Source organism: Ictalurus punctatus, chromosome 6 (assembly GCF_001660625.3).
Source record: "Ictalurus punctatus breed USDA103 chromosome 6, Coco_2.0, whole genome shotgun sequence".
Taxonomy (NCBI): domain Eukaryota; kingdom Metazoa; phylum Chordata; class Actinopteri; order Siluriformes; family Ictaluridae; genus Ictalurus; species Ictalurus punctatus.
Genome location: NC_030421.2, coordinates 21,337,558 through 21,365,531, shown reverse-complemented (window position 1 = coordinate 21,365,531; position 27,974 = coordinate 21,337,558). Strand labels below are relative to the sequence as shown.

The 27,974-nt window shown below is 37.1% G+C and overlaps 2 protein-coding genes across 5 annotated transcripts; both read right to left on the bottom strand.

Annotated features, from left to right (window-relative positions):
* Positions 1–68: 68 nt before the first annotated feature.
* nxpe3 (neurexophilin and PC-esterase domain family, member 3) lies at positions 69–18,520 on the bottom strand. Of its 4 annotated transcripts, none has more exons than XM_047156085.2 (7): positions 17,567–17,989; positions 15,005–15,174; positions 13,558–14,327; positions 11,724–11,794; positions 8,139–8,336; positions 4,166–4,761; positions 69–332 (listed from the first exon to the last, which is right to left on the bottom strand). In XM_047156085.2, the coding sequence occupies exons 2-6, from the start codon at positions 15,095–15,097 to the stop codon at positions 4,193–4,195; spliced, it is 1,701 nt and encodes a 566-aa protein (XP_047012041.1). In that variant the 5' UTR covers positions 15,098–15,174; positions 17,567–17,989; the 3' UTR covers positions 69–332; positions 4,166–4,192. The 4 variants fall into 4 exon arrangements, with proteins under 4 accessions (XP_047012041.1, XP_017325990.1, XP_053536962.1 ...); XM_017470501.3 differs by lacking the exon at positions 69–332 and having other exon boundaries at positions 3,950–4,378; positions 4,568–4,761; positions 17,567–17,982; XM_053680987.1 differs by lacking the exons at positions 69–332; positions 17,567–17,989 and adding an exon at positions 18,381–18,520 and having other exon boundaries at positions 3,950–4,761.
* A 1,953-nt stretch (positions 18,521–20,473) lies between these two features.
* Positions 20,474–26,917, bottom strand: mpc2b (mitochondrial pyruvate carrier 2b). Its single transcript, NM_001200223.2, has 5 exons — positions 26,527–26,917; positions 24,066–24,106; positions 23,830–23,914; positions 23,597–23,708; positions 20,474–22,492 (listed from the first exon to the last, which is right to left on the bottom strand). The coding sequence occupies exons 1-5, from the start codon at positions 26,624–26,626 to the stop codon at positions 22,450–22,452; spliced, it is 381 nt and encodes a 126-aa protein (NP_001187152.2). The 5' UTR covers positions 26,627–26,917; the 3' UTR covers positions 20,474–22,449.
* Positions 26,918–27,974: the final 1,057 nt, after the last annotated feature.

The window sequence follows — 27,974 nt, the reverse complement described above, 5'->3', positions numbered from 1 at the left end:
CCCCCCCCCCCCCCCCCCCATAAATAAATAAATAAAATAAAATTAATTAATTCAGCAAAATGAACGAATCTTTTTCCAAGTCATTTAATTAATTTCAGCAGAATATAATTAAAATATTACATGTTAAAATTCCCAACACATCTAGTACTTATGCAAATGTTGATCACATTTGGAATAAAAAATAAACTATAGGCTAATGCAACCAAGGCCGGATTATGAGAAACAGAAATGATTCATTAATAGCTTAGCTGGGTCTTCAGGCTATGCAGTCTGTTAGTTCACCTCACCTCCCGATCCGAGTCGTTCTTCTTCACATTTGTCACGTCTGTTCCCTGGAAACAGAACTGATTATTTCACCTCTTGAGTCTTCGGGTTTTAGTCGTTCGCTCATCACGTGACCTCCCCATAGCCTGAATGCGCTGGACACGCCCACATCAAGTCACTCTCACTCATGTTGCTAGAAGTGGCCAGCTCTCTGAAAATGGATGGTCTGTGGTTGCTTTGTTGCTGTATGTGTGACATTAACTTTACCCAGTGGGTCGCGCAGGTATTCTGCATAGCTGAGTTTGGGTCAGCTTTTGAGTTGTTTGCCTGCCCATTCATGTACATTTGTGCAAGTTTCTCAGCATGCTTGATTTACTGCTTTGTGCTCAACTCACAACACCCTGCCCTCTCTGTTAATTGCGGTTACAGTTTTTCTCATTTGGATACACACTATAATTGAATGAACAGACCAAATAATTGATTCATTATGCTAACATCCCATAATCACACAATATTCCTTCACAAATGTAAACTCATTCTCGTTGATTCAACATAGTTTGCAGTTCTGCTGCATTCATTTAGCAAAATTCAATACGCACTTCTCAAGGCACTATGGACATCTCATTGGGAACACAACGGTCTCATTTTACTAACCACTGGAATCAACAATCAGAACTGAGTGTACTAATGAATGAAACCATGCCTCACCTGTTAAAACTCAATTCACCATAATTATCCACTTAGTTTTAACAAGACCCTGCTGTTTGGCCAGGGAGAACATAACTAGTGTTGTAGATTAGGTTTTGTGGCCAAATCCTTATGAGTGACAAGATGATGCTTAAGTTTTCTTTATTTTTGATCATATTTGTGTATGCAAACTTTACACCCAGTACCAATGCTACATTTTTCCTCTGATTTTGCACTACTTTTTTTTGTAATGCAAGCAGCTTCTGAGAAATGTTTGTTTTGTGGATCATTTCATTTTGTAAGGTAATTAGATGAAATGGACATAAATTGCTTAGTCAGTGGCTGTTGTTGTGCTCTTTATATTTTGAAAAAGAGTGCTTTGTGTTTTGAAAGGGGGGATTTTATCACTATATATATATATATATATATATATATATATATATATATATATATAGATAGATAGATAGATAGATAGATAGATAGATAGATAGATAGATAGATAGATAGATATATCCATCTATATAACAATAATAATATATATACTTTTAAAGGTTTACATTAAATAAAAACCCAAATACAAATTGTTTTTTATGAGGCTCGGACATTGTTTCATAACAAAACGTGCACTTTTGTCTGTGAAACAACTCAATACAGCCTTGTTGGGTTGTGTTTTGTTGTTGCAATGACTGGATTTTGCTGCGCTCAATCACTTTTACTTTGTACTTGTCATAGTTCCCACTCAAGCAGAAAAATTAACCATTAACATTAACTCCACTTGCGTGGTGCATTTGTCATGGCCACCATCACAGCACTACTTGGTGGTTGGTGTGTGTACATATCTGCTTTGTGTGTGTGATTCTGCAGAGATTATTAGGATATAATATTTTACACTGTCCCCAAGCAAGCAGTTTTTATTTAGATTGTTTTAATTACTTAGAAACAAGTCCTCAGTCTATTTGGGATCATTACTAAAGGCCTCCTGTGGGAAGCTCCCTCATGAAGCTGACTGAGATGATATTAAGAGTGTGCATCATCAGGAATACTGAATTTAAAATGGATTTACTTAATACTACTTGGTCACTGCATAAGTCCATATGTTATGTCATAATGTCTTAAATATTATTCTAAAATAGTAGAAAATACTCTGCTTCAACTTCTGATATAAAGCAAATTTTTCCATAACACACATACAACCCCAATTCTGAAAAAGTTGTGACAGTATGGAAAATGCACAAAAACCCAGACAAGAATCATTTGAAAATTCAGTTCACCTTGTACTATATTGAAAACACTTTATTTGATGTTTTACTTTGTGAATTTAATTTATTTTGGAAAATATACACTCATTTCAAATCTGATGACTGCAACACACTCCAGAAAAGTTGGGACAATTGACTGTTTGTGGCTGTGTAACATCACCTTTTCTTTTAATAACCTTTATTAAGCGTTTGGGTGCTGAAGACACCAGTTGGTTAAGTTTAGCAAGTGGAATTTTTCCCCATTCATCCATTATGCATTTCATCAGCTGCGAAACTGTACAAGGCCTTCATTACCTTATTTTGGGTTTCATAATGCGCCACGTATTCTCAACCAGAGACAGGTCAGGACTGCCGGCAGGCCATGCTAGCACCCTCACTCTCTGCTTATACAATCATGTGTTTGTAATCCGGGCAGAATGTACTTTGGCATTGTCCTGCTCTGGATGGCAGCATATGTTGCTCCAAAATGTGTACATATCTTTCTGCATTAATGGTGCCCTCACAGATGCACATCTTTTGTTATCAAGTCACCTCAAGGATTAAATGAAATACTCCATTTCAGATAAAAATTGCACAAACCTTGGTAATTTTTTAAGAAATCTTTGCTTGTGACAGTAAAATTTTGCCCAAGAATAAAGAAATTCAACCTAGCTTCTAGCACCTTGTTTTTGTTTTCAAAATAATAAATAACTTTGTTTATGCTTAAATTGTAACTTCAATTAACTTTAGACAAACAGTAATTACTCAATTAGCAAAAAAAAATGAAGACACTTTAAATGAAAAGAACAAATGATTCAGGTTTTCACGCTTACTATTACAAAAAGTACATGTATCAGTTACATCACAATATCTTGATAATAGTGCATTGCATGGGTAGATTTTGTGCAGGATTCTAAAATGAACTTCCTTAATTTTATTTGGGATGCAATACTTATATGGCAACAACCAACTTTTCCTCCACCGAATCTATCAATAAGAGACCTCCAATAAAAATTTCCTCTTGGGGTAATTGAGGTTTGAAACGGGGATAATTTGAGCATAAACTTGTTATTGTCGTAGGATAAAACATGAAAATACTTTGAGCTTGTGATTATCACAGACCTTATTTCAGGATTTAATAAAAAACACTATTTACTGCACTCTATTGTGGTGTAATTTAATGCATGTTGTAATGCTTCTCTCAGAAGACTAGTGCAAATTGACCGATAGCACCATCTGTTGGTTTGAAAGAGGAAGTTGCTTGGCTGCATTTGTGAGAAAATCAAGCCTACACATTTGTGAGAAAATTAAACTGATGCATTTGTGATAAAATCGCTTTCTGTTTGAGTGCTGAGTTTTCCTTTGCAAAACAGATTGTTTGCGAAATGTTACATTTTTGTTTAGTTTTGGCACAAATTTAACTCCATAGAAATGCCCCAAATCCTACCGATTTGTCTTTGTGGAATGTTGTTCTCAAAGTGTTGGATTATTCACTGACGCATCAGTTGGCAGATTGGTGAGCCTCGACCCATCCTTGCTCTTGAAGGACCAGGCCTTTTTTGAAGGCTCCTTGTATACTATGATTAGATGATTGCCTCACCTGTTTCACATCACCATTAGTCCTAAATTGCCCGTCCCAACTTTTTTGGAACGTGTTGCGTGCATCAATTTCAAAATAAACATTTATCTTCAAAAAACTATTCAGTTGATTAGGTAAATCATCAAATACCTTTGTCTTCATCTGTTTGCGCTTCATGCATTTACAAATCATGCCTCTTTGTTTTTATTAGCATTTTCCATACTGTCCCAACTTTTTCAGACTTGGGGTTGTACAAGAACAGCATTAGATAAGGCCACAGAGACAGTTGACTCTCTAGACATATATATAAACAAAGATTTAATCACATTGGTGTGGAATTAGTCATTCAATGAGTCAACTGTGAATTGTGGCAAATGCTTAAGAGTCAGACCCTCACCTATGCTTATTATATTTTAGTCTCCTCTTACAAATGACTCATCTTTTTTCTCCCAACTGGACAGACATAAGAGAGGATCAGGTCCATCATATTTTTGATGATGGTGGGAGGTGGATGTAGAAGATGGGGTAGGTGGTGGGCCAGCGTCATCTCCCAGGCATCCAGCAGCTTCACATTGAGTCCTCTGAACATTGCATGCAGAACAGCATCAATCTGCAGAGAGAACCAGTCACTGTTGAATAGACTACTCTCCGGGTCAAGCTTCTGCAGGTTGGCAGTGCGAATCACCACCAGGGTTGCTGGCGCACGGTTCAGCAGCCGCACCACGGCCCTGCGGATGTGCCGTAGGCGCCGTATATATACTTCAATAGGGAAGGTGCTGAAGTGAGACCACACACTCACCAGAACCACTGTGTCTGGCCCACCCTTGATCCTGTCTAGCTCATTTGCTACATAGCGCAGTTCAGAGGAAAGCACTGAGGTGAAGCGGATGGGCGGCCCATGGCAGCGGTAGCTCACTAGAATGTTGTTTCTGCTGTCCACAGCCATGAATGGTCCCACATTCTTAGGGCTGTGAAGATTGAACTCCTTCAGTTCTGCAGGATACAGGTATGACAGAAGAAAAATGTATAAAATGAAAAAATGACCAAGGTACAGTGGCCCAAAAAGTATTTGGACACTTAAACCAGACTTTCAAAAGTATGCATTTCACTGCATTAGAAAACAACACATCAAACCAAGTGGCATTTAATTTAAGAAAGATACCAAAAACACTTTTCAAGCAAAACATTTCACAAAAAAAATACTATGATTAGAAATATAAAAATAATAGATTGGCTGGTCATAATTTGACACAAAAAAGTATTTGGACACTCAATAGTCTGTTTTAGTTACAGTGTTTTAGTATTTAGTTTGCCATCCTTTGTTTCACGAAAACTCTTCTTCAGCATCTGGGCAGGAAGTCAGCCAAATTTGTAAATACTAATGTTGTGTCACAAATGACATATTATACACTTACATTATCCACTCTACTCTAAGTGTAGTATAGTCTCAAATGTATGGAAGCCCTAAGCGACCATACAGTATTAATGATCTCGACTTAATTTTCTCGTGATCTCGACATAACAAAAGTTGTTTTCTCATGATCTCGACTTAATTTTTTCTGTGCACTCGACATCTATTGCCCCGAAGTCAATGCGTTTTTTGAATGGGTTTTTGGTTAAATGCCTGAAATAAGGTCTGTGGTTAACACACTCTCAAGATATATGTTCACGTTTTTATACCATGACATAAAATACATCAGTAATACCCCACTCGTGATTTTGTTAAGCTTTTATGTGTCTTGAAAAAGACGGTTGCTAACACGTGGCTAAATGGTACTACAGAGTTTGTCAGGGACATTAAATCTCATTACGCCGAACAGGAAAACTCATCTACTACACCCTCGTCGTGTTCATACTCACGCTCTTGCAAACTATTCCAACTCAAACTTTCCAACTTGTAGATTTATCAGTTTATACTATTTTCCAGTTGTGTTTTTAATAAATATCAAAAGAGTTGTCAGAAGCGTAGCAGTGGTGACGGTGAAGTCATGTGTTATAAGGTGTAGTTCATTTATAACATTAGCTTTTTACTTCTGGTGAAGTAACATTAGCTTAGGGCTTCTGTACAAATGGAGAATTTTTTTAATAACCGCAAGTATTGCCGCTTCCTAGTTGATGGCACATGACGTCAAACACATGTAATGCGATGCCACTAGCTTTAGCAGAAAAGCACTAACTTGTGTTTATATCCAAAATAGTCCACTGTGTGCAAGGGGCAGGAGAAACTGGTGCAAGTTGCTTAAAAGATTTAGTTTAATTCAAGTTTACTGTCATTATATGCTGTATTAGTGCACTTGCAGTGTAAATTCTGTTGTTTAATATAACGGGAGCGATTTATTAGTAACGAGGCCACATTGCTCCTCACTCGAAGTGTAGACATGGTGATAAACAGTGGGAGTGCAAGTAAGATCTATAATGTCAAATTAAAAGGGTACAATCAAAGTAAACATAAGTCAAACAATGCAGTGAGGAACAGAAACCATGAGGTGCAGTGAAAGTGAGATTTTTATTATTAATGTAGTACTGTAGTTTATCAGTGCTTTTTTATGCACCCATAAAAAAATGCATAAATACTATTAAATAATATAAACTTTATATAAATATGTTTATATACAAGTTTAGTCTGAAGTTTATATTTGTAACACTCAGTTTGTGAATTGTACACCATGATAAAATAAATAAAAAATGAAAAAATGGTATTGAAAGTTATGTGGTTATTATTATTTTTTTTTATAGATTAATCAATTATGAAATTAATCGCTAGTTAGATTAGAAACATTTCAGTTAATCCACACTAGAGCCCTGACAATCTGCTACTCACAATAATACCTGTATATTTTCTTTCATTCACGTCATTCCTTGTTCACCTTTTTTTTTTTTTTTTTTTAAATATCCAACTGTGGAGGAAGTAAGATTTAAGGGTTTTTTTTTCTGACCTGGTGACTAGAGTGGCCTTCTTTGTGCAAACAGATGACGCTAGACCTTTTGTCAAAGCTTAAAAAAAAATTATAATAATAATTAAAAAAAAATTGGTCATTTTTGCAAATATTTTTAACCAGCTGGTTCTAATGTAATCTACAGAAGAAGCCTTTATTTGTCACATATACATTACAGCACAGTGAAATTATTTTCTTTGCGTATCCCAGCTTGTTAGAAAGCTGGGGACAGAGTATAGGGTCAGGCATGATATGGTGCCGCTGGAGCAGAGAGGGTTAAGGGCCTTGCTCAAGGGCCCAACAGCGGCAGCTTCATGGTGCTGGGGCTTAAACCCCTGATCTTCTGATCAGTAACCCAACCTTAACCATTAAGCCACAACTGCATCAGTAGATGTACACTGATGAGCCCAAACCTTATGACCACTCACAGATGACGTGAATAACACTGATTATCTCATAACAGTGCATGCCAAGGTCTGGGATAATATTGGGTAAGGAATAACTGATGACGGGCCATTGAATTTTTAGATAAATAATACACACCACAAAGTGATATGGAACTGTAATTGTATGGAACTGTAATGCAGTAATGCCTGGAAATACTTTAGCTGTGCATTAACTGAAAAATAAATGCATATGTCGGTCAACCAATCAGAATCAAGTATTAAACCGTGCTGTAGTGTAAACAGTAAGTGAACATTTGCTTCTCATAGTATACTTGTTGGATGTGGGAGAATTGCGCAGAAGTGAAGACCACAGTGACTTTGACAAGTGCTAAATCATTATAGCCAGCATCTCTGTAATGCTGTGCTGGGAAACCCTAGATCCAGGCATTCATTAGGAAATCAATTTGTTATGTGACACCTACCTAAACATTCTTACTGACCAGGTGCACCTCTTCATGGCAATGAAATTACCTGATGGCAGTGGTCTTTTTCAACAGGATAATGCGCCCTGCCGCAGCACACATTATTCAGGAACAGTGTAAGGAACATGATAGTTATTTTTCTGGCATGTGGAAGACCAACATATAAGGCAGGTGGTCATAATGTTTTGTCTCATTGGTGTATACATCAATGACCTTTAATATTATTAGCAGAGTAAACATGTGGTGCACTGTAGTTCATCACATTAATTATGGCTTACCTGTGACAATCAGAATAGGTTTAAGTGTCCAAATATGTTTTGTCTAATTTTAAACAGCACATGTATAATTTTAATATTTTTAATCGTAATGAATTTTTTTAGAAAATGTTTTGTTTAAAAAGTGTGCTTGTCGTATCTTTTAAAAAAAAGATATCCACTTGATTTGATAGGTCGTTTTCTAATGCAGTGAATTCATACATTCATAAAATGTGCCTTAAGTGTCCAAATACTTTTTGGGGCCACTGTAACTCACAAAATGAAATTAATAGTTTATAAACCTGCTCTTACCAGGAACAAAAGCAGTGAGGTATTCAAACCACTGTCGCACAGTGGAATCTCCAAACATGTACATGACCTTCCCTCTAAGACAACGTGTTATGCTTGAGGAGTCATTGAACTGCTGGATGATGGCACCACTCAAAGGCCTCCAGGAATTGTGAAAGTAGTAGCCAGCAACATTGTAATTATATTTTACCTTGGCTTGTCCTTTGAGGGGGAGGGGGAGGGGAAGGGGGGTGTAAAAACTGTTCATCATACCACTATATACAACTTTAATTTGCTCACAGGACCTCATTTATCAACAGTGCATATTCATTAATCTGTATGTAATTTGAGTGTACAAACTTTATACATAAACATAGATAACTATGTTTATGTACATTTGTGCTTAGGGTAAGGGAATCCTTTTTAAGTACCTTTTGAAGTGATGCCTACATACCATATATGGTTAATTGTGGGCATGTCTGCATTTAAATGAGCAGTGAAATGCAGATGATTAGTGGCAATTAAGATTCATTTCTTACACTTACACACCTGCGTATGATATTCAAGTTTGATTATCTTAATTTTTTTTGGTCAGAGTTGATGACTAGTTCGTGACAAAAAAAATGTTGCAATCTTTCTGGAATAAAGTTGTAATACACTGACAGAAAAATGCATATCTGAGCAATGTAAAAAAAAACAAAAAAAAAAAACATTCTTCTGGCAACCCTCCTCACGAGCTTTTGCAAGCTGTTCTTTACTGTTGCACAGTTAAAGTAAAAACCTTGTGCTTGCACAACTAAACTTTGTTTGTCCTGCAGGATTCTGATGCACACACCTAGTCTGAATCCTTTAAAAACACCCAGAATAATCTATGTACAGTTCAGGTATTTGTATTTGTTTAGTATGCTTTAACTGTTCAATCTGAATAATGCGTTCATATTCAGTTACCCCTACTTCAGACAGAGAGCGTTCAATATATTGGTCTCTGGCGAATTCTGAAAATTGTTCAAAATACAGATTGCTTGGCTTACTTCATTGCATGGTCTCATTTTGCCATTGATTTGCATCCCATCTGACTGAGGATTGGGGGAGGGGCCCAGTGCAGGAGAGAAAATGGCACTGGATTCTCTAAGCCAATCAGAAACTATGAACATCAAACTCTCACACACTCAAAATCTTTCTTACGCTCTATCAAAGTCTCTCTCTCATGAACTAAAACTCTCTCTCACACACACACACACTCAAAGTTTCTCTCATACTATCAAAGGTTAGAGGGTTGGTAGTTTGTGAGAGAGCAGTATGACTGTGTGAAGGTGTTTGATACGGCATCAGAGAATATGATTGTGTGTAAGGGAGATTTCAATGTTTGACTTGTGTGTGTAAAGGGCTCTTATAACTAACTCTTAACTGAGGTGTTAATTACACAGCTAATTTAGGATCTTTTCTATGCAGTGCTGATAAATGAAGGCCCAGATTTTTATCTTTGTAAAATAAAGGGGAAAAAAATGCATCAACAGTTTTAGAAAATTTCAACAGTAAAACACAAATAATGAAGCTACTGCATTTTGACTGCACTGGGTTAAAACTGTTGTACTAAAATACAATGTATTTTTTGTTCAGAAGGGCTAAGGTCAGGGCTCTGTGTGGGTTACTGGAGTTCCCCCACACCAAACAAACACCAAAACATGTTTTTATCGACCTCCCTTTCTGCACAGGTCAGAGTCATGCTGGAACATGAAAGGGTCTTCCCCAAACTGTTGCCACAATGCTGAAAGCATACAATTGCCTAAAATGTACCTGTATGCTGTAGCTTTAATATTAGCCTTCACTAAACCCTAGCCCAGACCCTGAAAAACAGCCTCAGACCAGTTTCTGCCCACCAGTGTATGCAAGATGGGCTTAAGTATGCAGCACTCACACTTTTGCCCAAGTCCCATCTGATTTAGATAACAGATCTTGCAGAGGGGGAAACTGGCACCCTGCTATTCACTTCAGTGCCACGAGCAGGAATCTGTGGCCTGATTGCTAAATTTTGTGTAGTGTTGGCTTAATAAATGGCAATGGTGGAAACACATTGCAGTCACATTATGCACTGAGGTCATGTATGGGCCAGTGGATGTTGGCTTAACAGACTGAGTTATTGTAGCATTGGATTAGAGGTCTACTTGTGCCTTCCTAAACTTCTCCCAGATCTGTGACATGTCTGGGAGTAGATGCCATTCACCATCCACTCTCATGTAACTCTAGTAGATGATATATTTAACCAACACAACATTGTCTGAGCGTACAAAAATGGAGTGCTGTCTCAGAACTGGTAAGAAGAATCTGAAGGATAGATAGGCTTCCCACATTTTCAATTGACTGATTTTTTTCCATTCTCACACTAGGGAACCATGTGACTCCTGTGAGTCTGTGGCACCACAATCCTCCCCAGCCAAGGACTGAAACATCTGCAATCATTAATTCTCTCCTATGATGTAATGCTCCCTGAGCCTTGAAGATGAGCTTTGCCAGTCCAGAGTTAGGGCTTGTGCCCCTATTCATTGAAATGAGAACATGTTTGGATTTGTGGTATTTGGGGTTTAGCAGTAGGCCCATTTCTGAAGGTTTCTTAACTCCAGCAGCCCTAATGGGAACTACTGCTGCAGCTGCATTTAACAACTCAAACATCCTTAGCAGGAGCCGAAAACCACACCTGCCCAAATTTTTTATTCAAGCTTAATAATGTTTGTGTTCCAGAGCAATATAGACATGAAAATATGCATAGCACAGATCCACTGCCACGAACCTGTGGCTACACCGCAGAAAAAAACTTTCAGTTTCAACATATGGAATGATATGGTCTTTAAGTGAATTTAGCGAATTCCTCTGAAATGTAGAGTCGGATGAAAAACCTCTGTCCTTTTCTGAAATAACAAATATATGAGCATATATAATGTACAAATATATGAACAAATATATTAGAACCCATTGTTTTGGACAGTGGGATCTACCCTCTCAATTACAACTTTGTCCAAGAGGTAATAAGCCTGTTAGAACATAGTGGAATATTTGATCTAAAATTAACAAGTCCAGGAGCCCTGAAAAAGTTGGGGGCTGCTGGCAGAACTGAAGGTTGTATCTCTGTGACAAAGTCAACAGAGCCGACTGATCAAATACAGACATTGTCCATTAAGGACAGGCTCTGTAGGGGGTATCTTCTGTAGGTCAGGTATCAGTCAGGTTCTGTAGGTTTGCACACACCCGGCAGCGACAACTGCACTAACCATACCTGGTACCAGCCAAAAACCAGTCTGCAGAGAAACACCGTGTCTGGGCCTAACTGTCCCACTACCAGAAGTATAGTTTCAATAAGTTCCATCACAGTTGGTTTAATTGCTGTAGACTTGAGCAATCAATTCAGGGCGAGATGAAGAATGGCGAGACAACAGGTACAAGAATTGATGACTGTACCTTGGCTTACAGAAAGCATGATTCCTGCATTATAGCTTGGTATTCACCTATATTTTCTAATATACAAAACCATTAGTAACATAATACTGTGTGGGTTGAATTTTAAATGAATGCTTTATGAGCAAACAAATTTAATATATAAAAAAAAAAACTTACCTTTTTCTGCAGGTAATACAGTCACATTGTCCATCCCTGATGCATGTATAGGAACTTTGATATTTACATCACTGAAACAAAACATAAAACATACATAATCGTCTCCAAAGCAATTGGATAATTATTTTGTTTCATAGCATGATTTTATTATTCTTTTAGGGTAAGAAAAATACAATCATACAAAATTCTCAGGATATTTTTTTTGAGCTGAAATTCTATTTTCCAATTTTCTTTAATAACAGATTAATTAAAGCAAACTATAAAAAGGCTACAGTAATGTGCAAAAGTCTTATTTTATTTTTTGTTTAAAAATGTTAAAACAAGTTTTATCATAGATGTTATTTTTATGACTTCTTAATTTTTGAGTCAGAGAATTTTTTCCCCCTCAAACACCCCGCAGCCCCCCCCGCCCAAGGTGGGAAAAGAAAAAAAAAAAAACAATTACAGAAAAAATGTTTGTATGTCAGTGAAGAAAGTAACATTACATAATAAAGCCCTTTTCAGTGATTTAGAAGTCAGACTCAATGCCAACAGTGCTGACAGGGCTACCTCTACCACCAAGCCTAGTCCTTCTTTTGACTAACTTGTATGCATGAACTACCCCTAAATTAGACCTCAAACATGAAGGAAGCTACTAAAGAAAAACTTTTGACCTTGCTGTTACGTAGACCATGTTTGAATCAATTCCTAAATCTAATCAGTTTATCTGCTGGTTACAATGATAAGTTTATATAAATCCTACAAACGTTCAACTACGGACAAGCTGAAAACATAATAAAAACTAAAGGCCGTCAGAGAGCAAAGTGCGACAGTCAAAGTCTCAAGCAGAACCGAGGCAGGATCTGGAAGGTGCTTAGAAAAATTTACCAGCTAATTTTCTTATACTGCACAAAGTGCATTTTTAAAAAGCAAAGGGTTGTCACACCAGTTACTGTTTAGTTTATTACTGTTTATAATTAAGCAACATCACACAAGCAAGAGTGCAGTTATACTGAATGTTGGCATGGCTGTGATTTGGCAGCAGGCAGGAGGCCGCAGGTGCCGATACTCAGTTTAACCACACGATTGCGAGTGTGATGCTGCTTTAATACAACAGTTTCATAAACAAGAAATTCATAGAGTAACTGACATTTCAGACACAATATGGCTCTGCTAGAAGAAATAGATCCTAAAGAAGGACTCACTTTATAGCCCATCAGCTGGCTAGCTAGCTCACACCGATTTCTACATTCCCATTAAAGGTGCTCGTGGTGAAACTGGCTTCCCTTCTTTCTTTTCATCTTCATCTGACGGGCTTTGATATTTTAAGTCAAAAGTTATATTCATGAAAAACGTATCATTTTTTATGTCCGTTGATGATGTTTCTAACTCTATTATAGTAATAGTTTCAAACTATCGCTAGAATTGAAATTTTATGGGGGGAACACAGAAGAGTAGTGTGATACTAACAGTGAAATATCCCAGTGTGCTTATAGTAAATATATGCGCACTCGTAATGCTACTCGTCCAATCAATTTACTGGACATGAAAAAACTGACATGCAATCATGCGGTTATACTGAATATCAGCACGGTTGTGATTACCTGCAGAGCTTGGCCTGTGGCCTCATGCCTACGGCCGAATGACAGCTGTGCCAATATTCAGTATAACAACACACTCTTGTGCGATATTCCTTAAATATTACTGTTTTTAAATAGTATATATAGAATTTTTTTTATTTCAATATTTTTAAAGGCACATTTGCATTACAGCATTTCTTTACATGTGCCTAAGACTTTTGCACAGTACTCTATTTAAAAAGATCTGTCCAAACAGACCCCAGTTACCATCTCACCTCTGGAAGAATTGTGCTTCATATTCAGTAATGAGGTTCTTCTTGTAGCCCCCTTTAGAATGATTTATTCGTGTGTCACAGCCTAGCATTTTGGGTTTGTAGCAGTACCAGGGCTCTCTGGTTTCAGGGTCGGTGTAGTTGCAGAGTGGTTGCTGGTTGACTGGCAGGCACAGGTTGCACACAGTGGTCTCTGACAAGAAGCCAGAGCGGAACAGGCTTTTAAAAAACACCCGGTTGGGTTGCTCCTCTTGCAACCTCTTGAGCACCACCACTGCCTCACTTGGATGCACCATGGTGATTTCCACCCACACTACACCAGACCACAACAGTGGGAACAGCACTGTATAGTTGCCATCATGATGATCGTGCACCTGCCCTGCAACGCCAGCGCCGAGTTCAGGCGAATGTAACCGAGCTATAAGGAAATCTCCACCATGCTTCTTAGGCAGACCCAGGAAGTTCTGCACATGAACGTTAACCACAAGCTGACCACCTATGCGTTGCTCTGCTGGGCCCTGAATCACAAAGTAGCTCTTTGAAGGGTCACTGCTAAGCTCCACAGGCAAGCCTTGCACCAAGGGGCCTGGCCATGCAATGGAATTGAGCAGATATCTCTCTTCTTTTGCCTCTTCTGCTGTGGGCTCCTGGCCAAAGTGTGCACAGTATGTGTGGTTTAACTCTAGTGGCCACAAGATTCCAGGGGGATTCAACGCTGAGTGGATGCTATTCTGTATTTGGTAGAAGGTAGCTATAACCTGTCCACTCAACTTCTGAGAGCAGAGAAATAAGGGACATTTGAATTTGCATGTACAATCAAAGCAGTAGTCACAAATCAAGGCTTAATAGCTCTAGTTATTTGTAAATTAGAATTTATACATGAATGTGTCCTCTGCTATTTTGGGAAAATTTCACAAAAAATATTTCCTGTGACATTTACAATCATGAATCTGTGCATGTATTTTAATATTAGCTTTAAGGATCTGCAATACAAATTAGAAATTGTACCTCAGTATTTGACAATTATAAAAATATACCATAATTTATATTAACTCACCAGCAAATGCAGAATATTTGGAATTACATTTGCTGTATAATGACATAAAATGCAAAAATGTAACATCACAATCACAGCAGGGGAGTTATTGATTCAATACATCTAGCTAAAAACGTTATGTTTTTCTTCCATGCATAAATAGGATACTCTTTGCAAAGGAATCCCATTTAAGTAAAGTGATTCTGTAAAAGAGATAAGGTTATCCGGAAATATGGCCCATACCAGAAACATTCATTCAATGTACAGATTCATATGTAGATACGTTTGTTGTCATCTCCTTGTGAAGCATAGAAGATACCTGAATTCTCTGACATAAAAGGAACTTAGCATCCACTTCCACTGGTAAAGAGCTGCCTGTGTGAACATGTGTGACATTGAAACAGCTTTACTCACCTCCAGAGATGTGATGTTGCAGATGAGTATTATAAACCCTGATAGTGCCAAGAGAAAAAAGGCAGTCACAAATCTGGGCATGTGTCTCTCCATGGCTGGATGCCATTCTCATCATTACAGGACACAGCACCAGTTAGCCATCAGCGAACCCCAAAAAGAACTATTACAACCTGACAGGAAGAAAAACACAATAAATATACAACATAAGAGGGCCACACCTGCATCAGAGTTTATTTCTCATTTTCAAGAGTCATATGTCTCATCTAAACAAATGAATTAGCCTTTATTGGAGGGGAATGTAGGTCTATAAATGTAAAAATATCTTTATAAATCCATTGACAGCTGTTAAATACTATAGTGGTCATGATATATTAACTATTAAAATGGGATAATAAATTATGCATATATTTAAAAGGTTTCCTATTTAAAATCCATGTCAACGCAGACTGACGCATAAATGGTTATATGAACTGTATAACCAGGCAGCAAAAAATATGGAATCATGTGATTAGTTTCCTAAAACTAGCCTAAGAACATACAGACTGTAGAATTCCCGCCTAGGAGGCCATGGCCCCCAGTTTGAGAACCACTGGATTAAGAGACTAAACAAATAAAAAATGCTGATGTAAATGCAAGACATCCTGGAGCTGTAAGATCACCTCATTCTGTTACACCCTCCAGGCTAGGTGGTGTTCGAGTAAAGCTTGTATTTTCTCATTTGTAAGTCACTTTGTGTAAAAGCATCTGCTAAATGAATAAACGTAAAACTTTTGTCCTAAACCTGCTGCAAATTGATGTATCTCGAAATAAGATGCTTCTATATCTAACCTATAGCTTGATCTTCTAGAGGTCATATAACGCAATATATAGGAAATCCTAACTATAATCTATTTTCACAAGTCAAATGTTTCAAGTGCTTAACTGTGTATGATTTACATTTCTCCTTATGTTTCACTCATCACAGAACTTTTGTGTACATTTTAGTTATTGTTAACAAACAGATCTTTATTGCAGAATGTCTGGAGAATGTCCAACAGTCAAACAACTGTTCTCCTTAGCTCATTCAAATCAAACGTTATCCTACAGGTGTATCTCAAAAAATGTGAATATCATGGAAAAGTTTATTTTTCACCCCAGTAATTTAATTCTAAAAGTGTAACTTTCATATATTCTAGATTCATTACACAAAGTTAAATATTTCAAGCCTTTTTTTGTTTTAATCTTGATGATTACGGCTTACAGCTCAGAGAAATCAAAAATGCAGTATCTCAAAATATTAAAATAAAGAATTTATAATACAAAAATGTCAACCTTCTGAAAAGTATGTTAATTTATGTACTCAATACTTGGTCGGGGCTCCTTTTGCACGAATTACTGCATCAATGCGGCGTGGCATGGAGGAGGCAATCAGCCTGTGGCACTGCTGAGGTGTTATGGAAGCCCACGTTGGTTTGATAGTGGCCTTCATCTCGTCTGTATTGTTGGGTCTGGTGTCTCTCATAGATTCTCTATGGGGTTCAGGTCAGGCGAGTTGATTGGCAATCAAGCACAGTAATACCGCAGTCAGCAAAAAAGTTACTAGTAGTTTTGGCACTGTGGGCAGGTGCCAGGTCCTGCTGGAAAAGGAAATCAGCATCTCCATAAAGCTTGTCAACAGATGGAAGCATGAAGTGCTCTAAAATGTCCTGGTAGACGCTGCATTGACTCTCGACTCGAGAAAACACAGTGGACCAACACCAGCAGATGACATGGCACCCCAAATCATCACTGACTCTGGAAACTTCACACTGGACTTCAAGCAACTTGGATTCTGTGTCTCTCCACTATTCCTCCAGACTCTGAGACCTTGATTCCCAAATGAAATGCAAAATGTACTTTCATCTTCCCCATGATTGTGGTTGTGTGTACTGAACCAGACTGAGAGATTAAAGGCTCAGGATACCTTTGCAGGTGTTTTGAGTTAATTAGTTGATTAGAGCTCTTCTCGGGTCGACATTTCTGTACTATAAATTATTTATTCTAATATTTTGAGATACTCCCCATAAACTGTAACCCGTAATCATCAAGATAAAAAAAAGACTTGGAATATTTCACTTTATGTGTAATGAATCTAGAATATATGAAAGTTACACTTTGCAAAATGCACTGAGGCTACTATTTGCCATGCACATTTACTTCCGCCATGTCAGCAACCGATCATGAGGTGCAAATCTACAATAAGCAGGCTCAGTAACGGTCAACACGACCTGCCCATAATTATATAGAGAAGCTCCGTTTCACGCTTCCACATTAGGGCAGTGTGTGAGATGATTTTTCTCTGCTGTAATCCGACAAGGACACCGCGCTAGCGTCATTTCGGTGTCTGAACGGATCCTTTTCCGTTACTCCGAACTGACGTAAATATCCAGCCAAAAGGAGCCGCGATTTTCGCCTGCATCTCCACCAGAGAAGACAGAGAAGTTTTTCAAACGATTCAGGGAACAGAGCTTTGGAGAAGATACTCTAAAATACGTGGCCTTTTGTGATCTTAATCAGCCAAACGGAGACATGATTTGTTCCTACCTGGCGTGTTGTCTCCAATCTCCCAGTCTGAGCAAATGGCTCCCATGATGGCAGGCATTGTCGCTGTTGGCTGTGATTATTTCCAGTATGGTTACATTATTATACCGGTCGCCTTACCGTTTATTTTAATACGACACAGTGATGGGTAAAACTCTCCAAAGAATCGGTCTTTCAAACGATTCTATTAACCGACTCGTGTGAATCGATTCATCGGCGGAAGGATTCAGTAGTTGTGTGTTTTCTTTCCTGTTGTGTTCCATTCCGGAGTGATGAACCGGGTGCGAGGGGCATCGTTTGTAGGGTTGTTCCAAACTGAAGTGATGAAAAGCGTTTACTTCATGGAGCCTTCAAAACGCTGTTGTTTTATACAGTAGCTTGGATAATCGATCAAACTATCTAGATAATTAGATTTGGGTAAATCAGACCTAGCCAGCTTACTATCCTGTTAGATCAAGGCACAAAAGCCATTAGTTAAACAGTTAACGTTCGTTATCTGCTTACATCAGATGGAAGTGTGCATAGCATAGAGTAGTTTTGTATGAATGGCACAGGCTTGAAAACATATTTAATATTGCTAATGCCAAATTCACACAAACATATGTGTTTTTGTCAGTAAAGTTTTCACTGAACTGTTGCTTAATGATTGTGCAATTGATACTTGAATGGAATCTGAACAATTTGAGGTAACTTGAAGCAAATTACTTCACTTGTTATTTTTATTTCATTACTTATTTTATGATTTGAGGTTTATGAATTTGCTCTGTTTCCAATTGTGATATTAAATAAGAGATTTAAATACACATCTCTTACTGACCTTTCCATTGGCGGAGTTTTGGGGGATCTGAGGCACGAACAACCCTGGGCCCACCTTCTAGGGGAGGCCCCTACTGATCGCGAAGATTTTTTTGTAAATGTATTTTCTTTTTTATGAGCAGAACATAGATCAACGGAGCCCCCAAGTCTCATTTAATAAAAAAAAAAATACAGCCATGTGTAAACCGTGCCCTCAGATTCGGAAACTACGGGGGCTCCGTATAGATCAAATGTCCATTCCAAATAATTTTATTACTAAATTGTTTTTTTTTTTTTAAAAAAAACCAAAAAAACCATTAGCTCGCAGGCTACTAAATTGTGTGTTACAATTTGTTTACAAATGCGTCATTTCCTTTCACCAAAAGTTACTTCCGGTCAAGCATGAGTGAGTCGCAGCGATCAAATTTAGCACTCCTTTGCGTTGAAGGGGAAATTGACACTGACAAGGAAGTTGCCAGATTTGCCAAAGAAAAGGCGAGGAAGATGAAGCTTTAAATAGTCTAAATGGCATTTGTTGTGTAGTCTATAACCTGCTTCAGTAATGCATTGTTCTCACTTGAAAAAACTTTCCCCTGTTTGAACGTGTTTAATGAGTTTATTTAGTTGCTCGTTTTTCTTAATCAAACTGTCTGATTGATTGTTTAGGTCGGATAACAACAGGTTGGAGCGGTCAATGGGTTTTTAAGTTACCTGTTTGTTTGTAGTTGGTAATACTGCACTGTTGTGTTTTGGTCTAATGTAGACCTTTGCTGAACGCCTTTAGTGTTTCTTGTGAACTATTTTGACCCTAAATGGAATGTATTGTTTACAAAAACAATAAACCCACGATACTGACCGTTTGTGTGTACTATGTGTGTGATTTGAAAGATTGCTGAACACAGTAGGCTACCTAAGCCTAGCCTACATTGTTTTGCCGATCCAGACTGTTGAATAGATAGGCTACATGTGTCCATTCATATGAAGTTGCACATACTGCCACTTTTTTATTATTAATAATTAAGATGCTAATAATAAGGGGGCCCTGAACATTTCTCGCACATTCCCTCCCAAGACAAAACCTTTGCTCCGCTCCTGGTGCTAGCACCTAGTTTTACTTTAGGTACTAACTGAAGTGGCTTGAATTTGGCTTTGTGAAGTGTTTCCAGCAAAGGCTCTGGATCCACCCCAATCTTGACCAGGATAAAGTTGTTACTGAAGATGAATGAATGCTATTCACTCACTGAGCACTTTATTAGGAATACCTGTACACCTGCTCCTTCATGCAATTATCTATTCAGCCAATCATGTGGCAGCAGTACAATGCACAAAATTGTGCAGCTCCACAACAGCAATTTTAAGTAATGTTCACATCAACATCAATAAAGACAAAACATCCAATGAGCTGCAGCTCTGCGAACATAAACGCCTTATTGATGAGAGCGGTCCACAAAGAATGGCAAGACTGGTTTTGACTGGAAAAGTCAAGTATTGCAGCACGAGCGATATGAACGAATGTCATAGTTCAACTTGTAGTTGGCTGGGAAATGCCTGTATTATCTCCAGTTCCTTTTTGAAATGTACTCATAGCTTAAAGCCCTAGAATTGAGATTAACTAAAACTGCACTGTCTAATGCAACTGTTACAGAAACTGGCTGACACTATGCCCAGACATTCTGTGAAACAAAGAATGGTAAACTAAATACTCAAATACAGTTACTGTGATCTTTAATGAAATTACTTTTTAGTGTCCAAATACTTTTCTCTGTGTGTGTGTAATTTATTTTTATATATGAATGAGAGAGAGAGCGCCAACTTATAAAGTTTGCTTTGTATACCATTCTTTAAAATAAATTCCACTGTCTTTGACATATTTTCTTTTGCAGGGAAATTTAGAAGAGTGACTTAAGTGTCCGAATACTTTTTGGGGCAACTGTGTATAGTGCCTCACTTTACACACACCTAACACAAAGTAACATCATTTACGAAAATAAAAAAGGCTTTTATTTTCTATTGTATCTTATGCAATATTGTATCTTACTGCAAGCATTCTGTTACCAGTGGACAGGAGATTTCAAGATGATGTGTGATATGAGCTGATCAACTAGTCTCTTGAAATTTGTTGAAACTTGAAGGTTTAATCTGGTAGCCCAAAAAAGAAAGCATTACAATAATCAATATGACATAATTAAAGCTTGGAATTAGTTTTGCATAGTTGATATTACAGAAAGGTCAACTACAGGCATTGTTACAAATAAAAAATTAGGCAGATTGAGATCTAAAGTAAATTGAAATTTACAATCTAAAAAGTTATGCATGATACAGGACTCTTTTTGACCACTAGAGGCCTGTATTGGACACTTGAAGCTTAAAAAAAATAAATAAATAAATAAAAAAAAACTTTTTTTTTTAAACAGTTAGCTGTAATGATTCATGAAGCTTCATCTTGCTGTCACTACTTTTGTGCTTAAGCATGTCATTGATTGTCACTTCGTTTAAGTTCAAAAAGTCCATTTCAAGAAGCAAATAAAAAAAAAAGTTACATAACGAGTATTGTAGACTGTATCTATGGAAAACTGTCACAGCATTTGACACTATTACTATTATTATTATTATTGCTTCAATTGTTTACATTTCCAATTTAGAGTTCGAGATTAAACATTACAACTCTGTCCAGCTCTACAGTTGCAACAGAACGTGTGCGTCACAGATCATTTGACAGTAATTAGATAATTTACAAATTGGTGTGATTAAGCTTGTGTTTTGCTCTGCTCTAATCTACAATTTGATCAAGGGATGGCTTTCACTGTTACACATTTGTTCTATACATACATGGGAGAAAAGCAGTTATCAGTTGCTTACCACAAACAATAGCTTACCACCTCGAATCAATGTAGAACTGTGAGTAGATGCTAGTGATATCTACTGAATTATTTAGGAAAAAGGCATGACCGTTCTGACATCTGTCGAGTGCCAATTTCTTAGGCTCAATACAAGCAGGTTAGCTTCACAGCATAAGTTGCCCATAGTAACTAAACCTAGACTTACTCAGCTTGGTTTCTGAAATGGAACACCTTTTCCCCCAAAACCAGCTCAGTATCCATTTGTATCTATCTTTTGTGTTAAACTCTTTGGGGTTCCCCTAATTGATGGATAAGAAAGGTATTTTACATGAAAGTGTTGTTTAGTTCATATAAATACTTCTAAATTATTTATTTATTTATCAGACAACGCTACTGCTCTTAGACATCCTGATTTTAAATACTTCAGGATCAAAATGTCTTTTCAGCCAACTTATTTTGAATCTAAACATGTGTTATACACCTTCTCTATGGTTTGATGGATGAAGAATATGGAGCTGATTATACTGCTTCAAAACAGGAACACAGGAATTAACGTAAATGACATTCAAAATGCAAAATTGTTGTATACATTTGCTTTTCAGTATTTCTTTTTACAAGTTGAAGGAAAAAATTCCTTTATTCGATTTTTATAGTGGTATCTTTAAAAATGTTTCACTAGTAATACTGCTTCAGAATAAGCTATAAAAGCAACTATAAAAGAAGTACACTGTGCTTTAGGAATATGTTGACTTTAATGTGGTTTTATTTCTAACTCAAAATTGAACTCAGTTTGACAATTCTACTCATTGTGGATGATGAAATGCATCAGTACTAACAAATTTATTTCTTATATGACTTACAAATTAAAACAAACATTTTTAATGTGTACAACTGCTATACAAACTTTCCCCAAGAATTCCAATTTATTTTGACCTATTCCTTGCATTGTATTAATTAATAAATAGTCTAGAGGAAGTACCAAGATTGAATTTCTAAAGTATTAGGAACAGCAACTCTTTCCCTTATAGAACTTACTACTATATAGAAAACTGCTTATCTGTATTAATATTGTATATATTGTGCGTCAATGACATTTGTTTCATGAGAGCATTTAGAGTTTACTAAATAACAATGGATTACACTAAATGATTAAAATGTAACACACTAAAAAAGGTGGCCATAGTTTTCTGAGGAATAACTTAGCCTGGATTCCTTTTCAGTCCATCATATGGCACTTATGTGTTAGCAGTATTAAGCCTCTGCAGTCTTCTTTGCTTTCTTTTCTTGGTTGAACCTGGAGAAACAGGTTGATATTGACAAAATAAGTTCTACAGTTTACTGTATATACTTAGTACCTGCAAACAAGCTGTTGTGTTTATTTACTGCATTGATGCATAGTCGATATAGTGCAGTATATAAACACTGAATTGCATATCAGTAACATTACAATTGTATGAGGATTATTCATCAATATTTGCTTTGATTCCGCACATTGCAAACTACAGATTCTTGAGTAATTTACAATCTAACACACTGTGCTAACTTTGTTAATTTTGCTTATACCACAGAGGGTTTAAATTCTCAAATCTGATTGGTCAGGGGGTGTGCATGTTTTTTGAGCACCAGCACAGCTCGGACAGAAGTTCCGTCAGGAGCATGAACGATAGGTTAATATTAATGCGCATTCTAATACATTAGAACCTCTATAGTAACAGCTCATACAGGGACTTGTATGGCAGATGACCAACATAATTTAAGACTAATAATAAATGGATTAACAAAATCTCCTTTTTTTTTTTTAAAGGAGATATTTAATTAACATTTATGGAAGGAGTCTCAGCTATAAGCACTTTGTAACAGTCATGGTGCTTTGCAAAGTTTCCCAGCATGGAAAGATCTTCAGGAAAGAAGAGTATAAGGTTTCCAATTTCACAATAAAATGACAAAGAGAGAGAGAGAGAGAGAGAGAGAGAGAGAGATATTCCACAACAATCAACTTAACTATAAGTGTACATGTCGTTCAGTAATAAGTTAAATTTAATTGTTGGCAATAAGCGCTGGTTTAAGCAGAATAACACCCTCCGGATCATCCAGTGTTATGAAAAGCATCCATGCTGGGGTGGTGTGATACGGCAGGCAGGGCGTGAAGCAGATTGCCACTGCCATCATGAAGTGATCTGGCATGTGTTATTCTTTACATATTCTGCACAGTTATTGTTATTCTTTACATATTCTGCACCCATAGAAGTTGTGTATGTTCAGAAAGAGCATGCTCCTTCTACAACAAGTACTTCAAATAATGGGTGCACTGATTACAAACCAGGGATTATTGATAAGACTGTTACTATTAAAAAAAAAAAAAAAAGAAGGCAGTAGATTTCCAGTAAACCAAACTCACTTCCATATTCTGAAGAGCTGAGATCCACCTGCACATCCAACAAAGAAGTTGACAGCAAACAGATTCCAGTTCTTTGGTATAATAACCAGTGAATACCTGGACCAGATAAGACCTACAAACACAGGTGAAAGATTGGGAGACATATTCTTAAACAGGTATTTCAGGATATCAGATGATTTAATTTAATTGAAAATCTGTCAATCAACATCCTGTTTAGTGAGAAAATCATGCACCTGTAGCTGTCAGCACTGCAGACTGCGATGCGCTGAGTTTTTCAGCTGGTCTGGTCATGTCTGCTAAACCAGCTATCACCAGGCTCTGGGAGGAAACAGAGCACGATGAAAATGAACATTCTGATGTAAATCCTCAGCTCTTTCTAAGCATTCATTTTTTATCACTAATGGAACAGCCATAAAATACAATCAACATAAAGAGCTACATTAGTTGTATCAAGAAATATGGCCCGTACCCATTTAAACATTGGTGCCCAGAAGAAAACCGTCTTGGGACCTAAAGAGAGAGACATTTAATAAATTCATGCTTACAGTGCTCATTGTATGCAGTGTAATTACACAATGAACAGAATGTTTACTGCCATCAGACTAAGGCCAGTGGAACATGTTGATAAATCTTTGCTACAAACATTGACAATAGGGATGCACCGAAATGAAAATTCATTTCCGAAGGCGGAATGCGTTTTTTCACATTTTTTCACGTTTTTCCATTTTCACCATTGCATAAATTCAATAGTCAAAATGCGCTTTTTACTATTTTGTCTTGCTTTTCAAAGAAAAAAAAAATCAATTACAAAAACTACAATTTCAAAATATTTATTTAACACTGAACATTTTTTTTCATTCCAGCAGGCATAGGCTACCAACAAGGCACAATATAACTTTAAATAAATAAATTAGTAAAATAAAAATATTTTTTTGTGGTCATCTTTGAACCCCCCTTGAATAGGGGGTTCAAAGAATGTATGTTAGGCCTATAACAGACTGCTGAAAGAATGTAACACTCTGCAGCCTACAACAAAAAAGTACATTGACAAGAGTGCAAAAAAGTGGATGGGCCCACAACAAATGATTAATTGATTAATTGTCCTAGACATATGCCGAACATTCAGTGCATCCCTAATTGACAATGCTATATAAAGAATAACAATAAAGGACCTATGAACAATGTGCTAACACAAGACATCTGGTGCTGTCATGATATTGGGCAAACAATAAAATTATCAGACTCTCTTGTTTTTAAAGTTCTTTGGTGTTCTTCAAGGTAATGCATGGCATAAATATTTTACACGTGTAACCTCATTTATATTTATAGAACAGGACATGGTTAAATGCAGCAACAGAGTTTCTGGGGACTGAAAGCAAATAAATAAATAAATAAATAAAATCCAAACCCCCCCCCAAAATGATAATTTGTTTGAATTTATTTCAAATATGACTGGAGTTTGTGAGTAATTTTGGCACAAATATAGTTTGTGAGATGAGATTTTATATAATTATATTATATTATATTATATTATATTATATTATATATATATATATATATATATATATATATATATATATATATATATATATATAGATAGATAGATAGATAGATAGATAGATAGATAGAGAGAGAGAGAGAGAGAGAGAATTGAGGTTGTTACATGAAAGATACAGTCTCTTGTTTTTTTATTGAAAACTTGCATTATTAATCATAATATTAATTTTATAATGTTTTATATTTTTGCTCTTTTTTTAATGCATGCCAATACCTCTGGAAGGCACTGTAGTACAGAAGATGAATACACCATACCCAACCAGGCATACATACAGGACACCTTTTAATGCTTTGTTACCTTCCCTTTGGTTCAAATGGGTGTGTTAGAACTAGACAAAGAATTCTGTAATGCAAGGGAGCTTGATTACCAGGACCGAGAAATACTAGTCTAGTACTTAAGATGACCTTATACTTGCTCTGGCTTGTCTCTTTTCTCATTTTTCTAAAGCTTGGTACATACAGTGTCTCTGACAGTGTTTTCATCTGATCCTCAAGGCTATAACAGCATTACTTTCTTTCATAAGAAGCTAGTCAAAAGACAACTCTATACTACCAGTGACGCTTTGATTAGGAGTTTCATGTTTCTACACGCTGAACTGTTGATATTTTTCTGTGAACTAATACAAGGAGGAACATCTCAAACGTTGTTGAGTTTTGGTCAGTCGACATTAGTGCATAAATACTGCAATATTTATTCTAGGGAATTAAATTAGTGCACGGCTAACATCCAACATCATGCAATGAGAGTAAACACGTCAGCACTCCGACAGAGCCATAGTCTGAGAATAAGATGGTCTACAACAGGGGCGCCATTTATTTCATATTTGCATTTATTAAATGAGCTGCAGTCTTGAATATTTAGACGTAATGTCTCTTACATGGCAGTAATAGCAGTATTACCCCGAGGTGAGAACAAGTCTTAACGCCACTGAATGTATTATTGAGTACAAGTTGACTCGAATCCACACCTCCCGTAACAACTATACTGAAAACTAAGAAATATTAGGTTATTATAAGATTATACGTTTTCCCAAAGCCACTGAACGGCTGATTTACTTAACTGACGCAAGGTAAAGGCACCAAGGTCGTTTCCATTTCACCTAATTCAAGCTAGCTCTTGTTCATTAGCTGTTCACATAGCAACCCAGTCACCAGAGACTCTGGGGTCATAATCATACTGCTCGAGATCTGGGTTGTATAGAACCTCTCTTCTTCAGTTTCTAACTCAACTTTCAGCTCCAGCTTAGATATACTTCCGGAAGTTGCAATTGTGTTAGCAGGTTAAAAAAAAGCGGTTAAACTGGCCGGTAAACAAACACACAATGCGGCGAGGAAGACATGAAAACTCAGCACACGAACAGCTCTTGTGTTACCTGCAGGGTGGTTGTAAATAGGTCTCAGTTTGGCAGGCAGAAAATGCTCGATCTGGCCCAGAACCCTGTGATAGGAGGCTCTCAGTCCTACCAACGCCATGATCACTGCTCCTTAACCGCGGCTTAAAAACAAACTAAAGTGTTTAGGGCCCGACACGACACAATACTCGCGTTACTCCCCCCGAGATAGCTCTCCGAGGTGAGTGTCTTGTCTAGTCAAGCAAACCAGTCATAAACCTGCTCAAACAAATGTCTAACCTCTCGCTCTACTTTCGACCTTCCTGCCGGTCTTGAAATGTACAAGCCTGCAGGCCTAGCATGATCGCTTTACCGGTTGGAGCGATGTTCAGAATCACAAAGTAGTTAGCCAATCGGAGCACAGGAAACCTATATGACGCCCAGCTTTCTCGACTGTTAGCCAATACAAACATAGGGGGCAGGATTTATCTGAATGTGGGTACAATAAAAAAAAAAATCAAAACCAGGAAATTAGCTTCATGGCACAACCCACCATGTGAAGTATCCTATTGGTTGAGTTGATTCCGCTGGCTGTTTTAAGATTGGTCCATTTACGCATGTGCCAGCGCTGTTGAAAAGAGTTGCGACACGCTTTGATCTCGCCGCAGCACAGTCACGTGGTTCATGTAGCTCTCAATAGTTCAAAACAAATCCGCGCTGTCAACCTGTTTGAACTCGTTTAAAGGGGACAGACAGCAGCAGCGACTGTATTTGAAGCAGTTTTCGGTAAATATTAACACATAATGTGCTTTGCTTACTACGTTGACTACATTTACACTACAGTAACAATTAAATTTTTTTTTCTGGGGAGTGATGGAAAGACAACATTAATCAATTTTCTGTGTTAATTTTTGGAGGAAAAGGGAATTGCTCCCATAACATAGAATACATTCACAGTATGTATGCATTAATATTTTTTATCTTGCTTCTGTGGGCATAATTACTCACATCCTAATGTTATCTTATGTTAAGACATTCACATAAGCATGCACACCAAGTGAATATCAATGAATGCAAGTAACTGCTCATTTTAACCCAAGAAGTCAATAGTGCAAAATAAACAAGGTGAATAATGGCATTCAGCAAAACATTTTATTATATAATATATCCAGGGAGAGGGTATATAAGTTTTATATTTGAAACTCAGTCCACCTCCTACAGTGAGAGAAAGATGGCAGAAAGCAGGCCACTTTTATGCAATTCCTGGAAAGCGATTCGGCTGAAATGAATGAGTGAAATTGATAAATAAAGTGACAGAAAAATACAATACTAGTAATAGTGACAAAAAATACTGTACCGTTTATTATTATATATTATTATATTTATTTATTTCCCCCCCTGAATGTTCAATGTTGAGGGTGGGGTGGGGGTTGTGTTTATAAATGTTTATAAAACGTTATTGTATGTATGACTATGTTCTTTTGATGCCA